This window comes from Phymastichus coffea, unplaced genomic scaffold, assembly GCF_024137745.1.
Source record: "Phymastichus coffea isolate CEN01 unplaced genomic scaffold, Cenicafe_Pcof_1.1 PCOF00205, whole genome shotgun sequence".
In the NCBI taxonomy this organism is placed as follows: Eukaryota; Metazoa; Arthropoda; class Insecta; order Hymenoptera; family Eulophidae; genus Phymastichus; species Phymastichus coffea.
The window spans coordinates 42,361-52,143 of NW_026707016.1; the positions used below are offsets into that span (position 1 = coordinate 42,361).

A 9,783-nucleotide genomic window follows, 5' to 3' on the forward strand; every position below is an offset into this window, starting at 1 on the left:
GTAAATATGTGCATTGGAGATTTAATGTTTTTTTATTTTTGAATTCATTGCGTCTATCTGGTTAATTTACATAAAACGTGATGTGAAGTAACAAAAACGATTGTTAAAAAACGCGGAAGATTTTTCCTTTCCACTAATCTGTGAATCTTATTAAAATTTTCAATACCGCTTTCAAGTATAAAACTCCTTCCGTGAGTCTCAATTTCAATTACTCGTCCATCAAGCTTTGTCGAGGAAACATACCGAACATCGAAAATGACTAAATACGTAGCTGCTGTCCCACTTTTAATTCTCCGTAAGTATTATTAAGTTTAATTTGACAAATTAAGAAGCGTCATTGTATTAATTACTTAATATATCAATGTTTTTAGTTCCTACAATATTCGGCATTGCATCTGGAACATCAGTCCCGCGAATTTGTATGTATTACAATTGCTTATTAATGAATTTATGTATTATTAATCATCTTATTGTTTGAAACAACATTTATTTATAGTCAACTTAAAGGCAGGCGAGCCTTGCCCAGCTCCATATTTTATGTTAGATTGCAACACTTGCAATTGTCCAGATGGTAAATTGGCAGCTTGCACCTTAATAGGGTGTCCAACTCCAAATATCCGTAAGTCTTATTTCCAGAATATTTATGAACAATTTTATAGTAAAACGTGCATTTAAGAAAAATATTAATGTTAGACATTTATAATAAAAATATTGCATGATATTTCGTATATATACCTATACTAAATATTCACTGTCAGAAAACTGATGGCTTTATTTACTGCAAAATGATGAATATCATTGATAAATGTTTTTATTCAGCTCTTTATATGGATGGAATGCTGTGTCCTGCCGGACAAAAATTCACTTCTGACTGTAATGACTGCAACTGTCACGAAGATGGACGATCTGCAACATGTACAAAGAAAGAATGCTAAAAATTATTACATCTTTGATTAACATGCATTTTCGAGATATTTTTCAAATTAAATGTCAAAGAAGATTTTTATCTTTTATGCTAAATGTACTTAAATAAAAATGTATAAGATGTGAAATCAAGGTAAATTGTTGACAAGGCTAGAGCGTTCACGTGAAAGCTTATAATAATAAAAATAATAAATAAGCTATAGTGATCTCAGTGAACGTATTTATTTAAAAATTCCCAACGTTTCGGAAAAATCAATTTTCTAACAGAGTACACATACTCTGTACGAATTATTGACTGTGATGCACTAGTGTACTATTTATTTATCTTGGCAACTATATCATTTGAATTTTGTTTTATTTGTTTTCATTATATATTATAAGGTTGTAACGTTAATTATGTATTTATCCTAGCTTTTAAAAATGGAAAATTGATTTGTCCGAAACGTTGGGAATTTTTGAATAAATTGATCCACTCAAATCATTACAGCCGTTTTATTGTTATGATATATTTAAGTCTCTATGTAAAAGACACATTATGTCCTGTTGGAAAAAGATTCACATATTACCATAGTGAGTATAACTTTCATCCATACTGGTAATAGGAAACTTATAAAATCAGTGGAATAAAGATCTTAATTTATTGTTTAAAATAGATTTTTTAAGTTCCTTTATCTTAACTTAAAGGGAATAAAACAGTTTTATACGAAATTTACCTTGGTATTTTATTCAAACTTTTGATATGTATAATAACATGTAATTATCGTACACTTGATGGCAATTCATATTCTGTCACAGAAAACATTTTTTAATTAATATAACAGCATAATATAGAAAACAATGGACTATTATAATTTTCAAAAAAATAATTTTTTAAGTTAGCGTTTCTCATTTAGATCAAATTATTTAGAACATTGAGTGATTGTTTTTAATGATCAATGATTTCATATGGTTATTATGTATATTTCTCAATAGAAATCAATAATAGCGTAATAGTTGTATAGTGGAATATCATACCGTAGTGTAATAACTAACTACCTTTCAAAGTTAAGAATATAGCGAGTAATAAACTAAAAGCGGTCTATGTACTACTGCAATATGGGGAAATACCAAAAATAGCATCGTATAATCAATTTCCTATTTCTACATATTTTTTTAACTCTATTATAATTTCAAAGGAAACATATGACATAAAGGTTGTTCATTAAAAAAAAATACTAATACCTGATTTTCATTAATGAATTACAAAATTATGTTAGTTAATAAGTATTGCAGATAAATAAAAATATAGCTAGTTGATACATTTCTTTTGTATAGGATTCGGTTATCCAATCAATTTACAAAATTTATACTATGAAGATGTAAACATCAATTTTACGATACCTGGAAAATTCTCCTCCTTTCTTGCATATTTAAGAACTATTAGAAATTTTAATGTCGATATCAATTATAAAAATATAAGTATAAAAATCATTCTGCAAGTTTTAACTTTATCCCATATATCAGCAGTAGCTAAAAATATAGCACTTTTTTCACTGTTAATTCTCCTCAAGTATACTCAATTTTAATTTGATATAGATCAATAAAATTATACTACTCGATGTTTATGTGCAGTTCCTGTAAACATGGGGGTGGCGTCGGAAATAGCCACGCCTCGCATTTGTAGGTATTTACATTCTTTTCGACTCATTTCAATGTCTTTTATCAAATATTTTGAAATATAAAAAATATTTATATTTTCCATTCTTTGTGTTGAATTGTAATAGCTTGTCCTCCTTCGAATATCCGTAAATATTTTGATAATTCATTGAAAATAGGAATGAAATTAGCGTTATGTAGCAGTCGTAATTTATTAAAGTAAAAAGCAGCTCAAAAATAATTTTTTTGGAATAAAATCATGACTTTAATGTTTTGAAAGATAGTTCAACTTACTTCTCTCTTATATTGTTAATTAGTACCCAAAATATATGCGTCATACTATTAGTAAAATTGCATTTTTTTAGCTTTCTATATGAATGGAATATTATTTTCTGTTGTGGGAAAATTTTCTCCTGACTGTAATGAGTGTAACTGTTATGCAGATGAAAAATCAGCAACCTGTAAAGAAAATAAATGCCCTTAAGTATAATAGTTCATTTAATAAACTAGATGTTCAAAATAAACAAATTCTTTCTCATACTAAAATAAATATTACGCAAAATCGATATTGAACGTTTTTTTAACTTCTAAAATCAATAATACTATAAAATTGACGTTCACCCTACATCGATTTAGTTCATTTTATATTTGTAAAAAACATTTTTTGACGAATACGGCGCTGGGCTCAAGAGATTTTATGATTACACTTTGTAAGAAGGTAGTTATATTCATAGAGCTATACTTTTTTACCTGACTTAGTTTTTCAATACAATTATAATAATTAATTGATTTTATTAAATTTTTGAATATAATTATAATTAATCAATGCAATTTAATAATACATTTAAAACATAAAAATGTATAAGTATTATTTTTTAGAAGTATTGCTTAATTTCTTTAAACTTACAAAATTTGTGTCTTTTCGAATTTAGATTCTTTATAATAACTATTTTTTAAAAGTAAGAACGAATAATAAACCGAGTTTCTATCCGCGTAATTTTTGTATTAATTTCAATGCGGTTCACCTTGGATAATATAAAACCAGTGTCATGAAAATCAGCTTCTACTTCTATGTATTTTATGGATTTGATTAGAATTTCAATGTTGACGAAGTGCTATAAAAGATGTTTGACGATAATAGTTGCAGCTATTTCAACGAGGAACATTGTCAAGATAATGAGGAAAAACTACACATCAGCTCGATTTTTAATCAAAGTTTTAACTTTGATTATCCGTAAGTAATAATACAATTATTACGTAATTGCATATTATAATGCTTGTGCGAAAAAACATAGTATAGTGGATTATTAAAAAATGTGTGTAACAGCAATAAGCAGAACCATTTGTATTATAATTTGTAGTAGTTATTGTATTGTGTGATGTGTTAACTAAAGTTACGCTTGATTAAGGTACATAGTAATATAAAAATAAATGTACTACTTTCTTATTGCAGTTTTAGTGAATTCTATTTATGTTATTCAAGTTTCGGATGCATCAATGCGAACACTAGGTAAAATTTTCTAATAATTAATATGAATGTACCATTAAAGGTTGCATGAACACTTTTTATAGATAGAGACGAATGGTGGAGTGCCATAAAGTACGATGACAAACCACGTATTTGTACGTGAAAAAGATATTCGTTTTGTCGATTTTATTACTTTTTTTATCAATTCTATCTCAAAGGAAAATTATGGCTTACTTGCAGTTAATTGGAAGCAACATACTCCATGCCCGGCTAAATATTTCTACCTAGATTGTGATGATTGCCGTTGCATACGTGGGACTTTAGGAGGCTGTACTAAAATGGGTTGTAGTACTCCACAAATATGTAAGTATTTGAAAGTCTCATCATAAATACAAATTATGTAATAAACAAATAAGAATTTGAAAAAAAAATTGTCTAGTGAATTATGCGGACGGAATGGAATGTCCAGCTGGAAAACCCTTTTATTCTAATTGTAACGACTGCACTTGCCATGAAGATGGAAAATCAGCAACATGCACAGAAAGAGAATGTCCAGAGCCAGAAGAAAGATAAGATGGCTATATCCAAACGGTAGAAAATTTTGGTCAATCAAAATATCGTCAATACTACAGATTCGTCGCATGAATTGGTAACAAAGCGTGATTAAGAAAATCTATCTCGGTAAATTCAAGTTAAAAGTAAACAAACTGTTTACTGTAAATTAATTATTTAGTTTTCTTGTAAATTAATACATCTCGTTTCCTTCCAACAATCCAAATAAACAAATCGCACGCAATCATCCATAGTTGGAGACAGTCAACCGATCCCATGAATCACATGTCTTCGACAAGCTCTTAGAAAAATTGAAACCGGTTTTGGTCACGCGCGCGTTGGCATACACGCGCAGACACACAAGTTCTCTCGTTAATTCAAGCACACCGCCACAATGTAACGCTGGAATCATCAATTTCCAAAAGTAACAGATGCGTGTTCGCGTGTGTTGTCACTCCCCTTTGACGCTCGATTAACTTTTCAGCGAACGGCATCAGCAGCACAGCAACGTGAATTTTTCATTCCGCCCGAGAAGAAATTACAAGTTCGCGCTATACAGCCAACGAGCAATAACTTGATAAGCTCGAGTAAACTTCGCTCGGGAGGAGATGGAGCTAAGAAAAGAGCCGGTATAAATCTGTCTCGGGCGAAGGAAGCAAGGAAAAAAAGTAATTATAGAATTTGTTTGAATAAATTTATGGGAGCAATCGTGCGGGTGAAGAAAAAAAAGAAAAGGGAGAAAGGTATTCTGGTCCCCCGACTGATGAGTGCTATTAATCTTCGACTTGTAAAAAGAGTCTGGATTATAAACGTGTAAGATCATCCGCGAAGAGAGAGAGAGAGAGAAGAAGAAGAAAAGGGAGGGATATAGACATCGAAAACGAATTTTCGTGATTGAGTTGCGATACATACACGCGAAGGTAAAAAAAGTCCATCAAGTAGGGATAATACGCTTCGTACCGGGTAATTTAATCTTCTACGCTTCCCTGTTATCTTCCTCCCTGTGTCTCGTCGAGTGAAGATATCTTTGACTCGCCCCTTATACTTGTAGCCACTTTGCATTTCCAAACAATCGCGCCGCGAGAGCGTAGAGAGTGCCATTCTTTATTGAGTTTCAGAGGGTAAAGACATTTGTGGGGATATGATTGTATAATTAAGTGTTGCAATTCGTTCTCAACTTGTTATAAGAATATAGCTCAAATATACTTCGCTCATCCTGGAAAATGTACCGCCACTTGATTATCAAATTAATCATTGAATCTACTAACTAGTATGAGCTCAATAAGCAATTTTCAATGTATTTTTCAATAGCCACCTATAGCTAACTATTTCTGTTATTTTACTAAAATAAAACCAACGATTTGATTCCATCAATTGAACATGAAAACTTGAAAAACGCTAAAACGCATCCTCTTCCAAGAATCATACTAAAAGTCATGGTGGCCCAGGGAGGAAAAAGAGCTCTTTACTCGCGCGAATAGCAACCATTCTAAACATGTACGATCGCGAAGAGCATAAAGCGACTCGTAAAGTCTTGGGTACTGCGGCGTATAATGAGTGCGAGTGCCTGCTCGTGTTGGGGCTTTAGCTATGGTCCCCGAGCGAGAGACAAGATTCTCTTCACGAAAACTCCGATCCATCACTTAGTTGGCCGCTATCCACAGGTTATATGCATATTTTACGGAGGATGTACCATATAATGACGGGATGTAAGACGTTGATATCGGTCATCTCATATACGTGATGGAGGGAAAATGAAGGGAACGTACTTTGCCTTCAGTAAATGAATAAGTTCTTGATTTGCATGTTTATGTGATAATGGTGAAAGAAGCATTAATGGATTTCTTTTCTACGTGATCATTCGAATATTCCATTATGTTTTGGAAAACTGAGATCACGCGTCATAATAAGATGATAATAAGATGAATTTCCGTTAGGAACTATCTTTACATCATACTTATCAGCTAATGAAACAAGCGAAGTCTTGTTATAAATCATGTAAATGTAGAAAAAAAAAACGCCTATGATCAATTGAATACTATCTGGAATGTTTCAATGACAGATCTTCAATGCTCATCAGCTATAAAAATCGACAATTTGAATTGAAAATGAATATTTATCTTAATATATACCTTCATTAAATTTCTCTAATTTTATGTAAATCTTGTGTCCTAATAATAATTATGTACTATTTAAAATACCACGAGAAAGTATAGTAGCGCAAGTTATTTGAAATGAATGAAAGACTCTCAAATAAGATGAGAAGAAGTGCATGACGTATTCCCGTCACGCGCGCATTTCATAGAAACTTCTTGGCACCGCAAAGCGAATCAAAATAAACCACTACGTATAAGAAAGATTAACAGACTGTCTTTTTCCTTCAATATCCATAGTCGGCAGATGTGACAACAACAAAAAAAAACAGTAGCAGACGGAAAAAGAAAATCGCAAAGATGGCAATTGCCGGCAAGATAATCGTCGCGTTGCGAGTGTACGTTTTTCGGTCAAAGTGCTTGCTTTCCTTAGGTGGGTATGCGCGCGCTGTGTCGTCGTGATTGATATGACAAAAAGCCGCGTTGGGATCTCGAGGTGTCGTACGCGCGCGCGTGCGTTAGCTGCACGTTCAGTCGACGTCAAGATGAGTACAACATTGCGCAAAAGTTGAGCTTCAACAGTTTTTGAGAAACTTTTTCACAAAATAAATTTGCTAGACTGTGAAATTAGCAACTTTGCAATTTTGGTGAAATAGACTATTGAGATGCAAGGGAGAGATTAATAAAGCCAACATATTTTTCGCAATGATTCACAAAGAAGAGAGTGTAGTGGGCAAAATTTGAATTGTTAAATCAATCATTTTCTTTACCTTTACGCTATTGAAAATTTTGTTCATCCCTTCTTAGTAATGAAATAAAGCAACCAAGTATCGTATATGAATCAATAAATTAGTCTGCGCGCACCTACAGAGAAACTTTGCCTCGAACGTGTCTGTACACCGAGCGCATTCTTTAGCGTCCCACCCCACTTGACCAGGGCTCAAGTAGAGTTGACGTCTGTCCACGCGATGTATGCTTACCAAGACTTATCGACACTACGAGGCGAGCGGGGAACCGCTCTAATCCGAGGACATAAATAAGGCTCAACATTACCAATTGACAAGAAATCGTATAGACGCGGACGCGCAATTTCGATATCATGACTTGTCTTAGATGTTACATGATTCGAGGTGAACCTTTTCCACTATCCTTTTATTGAGATTATGTGGTTTTTTAAGTGTTGATTGATTTGACTTCACTTGGATACGAATCTCACGTTAAGATCTGAGTATCTTTCGATAACATAAATAAAATGTGAATAATAATCATTTTGAACAATTTACAAATTTATTTATGATTGTAAAATAAAAGTTTTCATTTACCAAATGATTATTACTCTGTTGCCGTTACAGACTGAGGAAAATAAGTTTTTCCAACTTTATTCGTAAACAAATCAAGAAGTCAATTTGAAACTTTTTCAGAACATTCATTGTACGTAAACAAATGGCCATAAAGAGCTGTTTTCGTGAAAATTGTCCTTTACATTGTGCAAAAAAAATGTTAAACTCTACTCGCAGTTATTATTTTCTTTCCTCGATTTCCAAGACGATTTAAGAAAAAAAGCTCTTTTCGGTGATTTCTTTATTTATTATGGATACTCTGAAATTGTTTCAAGTTGACTAATTCATTTCTTTAATAAGAAACCTGGAAAAGCTTCTTTTGCTCATTTGGTGACGGTAACAGTTTTAAATTGAATAAAGTTTAAATTTTACGAAATATTCAAAGATATACTAATAAATATAATTTTTTAGGAAATTCTAAAATAATTAATATTTGTTGGTACCAAGAGTAACCTACTTTTTTTCAACAATTCTTGTTAACAATTTGTTTAGAAAAACAACGATAAATACATTTTATAAAACTATACATGCAGGTCCTTCTTCAGTGATGCGTACCTTTATCACAACATATTTACATTATGTGTATAAATAAATAGATAATACAAGTATTAGATTTGTAAATATAGTGTTTCATATTTGTTGAATCTTGTAATGATATAGGTCTTCTATGGAACCGAACGATTTAGTAGTTCAAATATTCTACTTGTGTACTTTTTGTATATAACTTTTATTTATCTTTTACGATTGTCATCTTAATGTCTTATCTTAATATCTCATTCGTAATGAATTACGGTGTATTTGCGATGGATCTCAGGGCTTTATTTTGAAATTTTTCAATAAATAATTGCATTCCGTAAGTCCCTATTGGTTTATTAATGCATATATATATTAATAATTTATTATTAATTTTCAGTCAGTAAAATTTTCACAACGGTAGTTTAAGTTGCTGTTGCTTGATCCAAACATAATCTGGCCATGTTAATCTACATTCTAAGTACATTCTTAGGTATTTATTTGGGTTAGTCTCCTTGAGGTATTGGTTGATTTTTTACGTGAACCGGAGGGCAAGTTCCTTTGTTTAAGCTATGCATATTAGAAAATGTATACTCGCAACTAAATTTTGTAAAAATATTTAATCCAAACGTAATTTTCATTATACCCGAAACAATTATCTTTGAAGAAGTAAACATCTTCTATAAAAATTTTTTTATTGGTGAACGTAAATTCCCCTTGACCGATAATAAAAATTGACGATTATGAATGTTCTTAACAATGACACTGGTCAATCGTAGTACCAAACGTGAAACATTATTTTGGAATTTCCTATACAACATTTTTCACATGAAGTAAACAATCGCCACAAAACGAATTCTAAATTCCTTATCGAAAAAGAAAAAAAAGAATGTATGTAATCTGTTTGAACGAACGATGCATCCCCGCATCCCTCGTTGGCAACGAGAGCTGGAGCGCGAGTGTAAGCCCCAACATCCCCGCACGACGGCTAAAGCCGCAATGCCGCTCTGGTACGTTCGACAGGTCCCCGCTGCGGCGCCAGCGTCGCCCACCCACGACAATGTCATTCGCCCGCTTTCGTTCGGCCTGGCGTCCTATTGGACGGCGAGCACCTCGCGGATTGGTCGTGGGACCGCGGCTGGACTCCGCCCTCGAGTGGGCAGGTCGCCAGTGGCGAAAGGTGCGCGCGCGCATACCCGCTGGGATCGACGGGAGTGCTGCCGCTTGCGTTTGGTGGCAGTGGCGGCGGCGGCGGCCC

General features: G+C 32.9%; 2 protein-coding genes across 2 annotated transcripts; both read left to right on the forward strand.

Moving 5' to 3' along the window:
• The first annotated feature begins 203 nt into the window (after nucleotides 1–203).
• Nucleotides 204–2,730, forward strand: LOC131673923 (serine protease inhibitor I/II-like). The gene is made up of 4 exons (XM_058952315.1): nucleotides 204–295; nucleotides 372–419; nucleotides 497–619; nucleotides 820–2,730. Exons 1-4 carry the CDS (start codon nucleotides 256–258, stop codon nucleotides 933–935), a joined length of 327 nt encoding a protein of 108 aa, XP_058808298.1. The 5' UTR covers nucleotides 204–255; the 3' UTR covers nucleotides 936–2,730.
• A 994-nt stretch (nucleotides 2,731–3,724) lies between these two features.
• On the forward strand, nucleotides 3,725–4,815 carry LOC131673922 (uncharacterized). Its single transcript, XM_058952314.1, has 5 exons — nucleotides 3,725–3,793; nucleotides 4,013–4,069; nucleotides 4,132–4,182; nucleotides 4,268–4,390; nucleotides 4,467–4,815. The coding sequence occupies exons 1-5, from the start codon at nucleotides 3,736–3,738 to the stop codon at nucleotides 4,598–4,600; spliced, it is 423 nt and encodes a 140-aa protein (XP_058808297.1). The 5' UTR covers nucleotides 3,725–3,735; the 3' UTR covers nucleotides 4,601–4,815.
• Nucleotides 4,816–9,783: the final 4,968 nt, after the last annotated feature.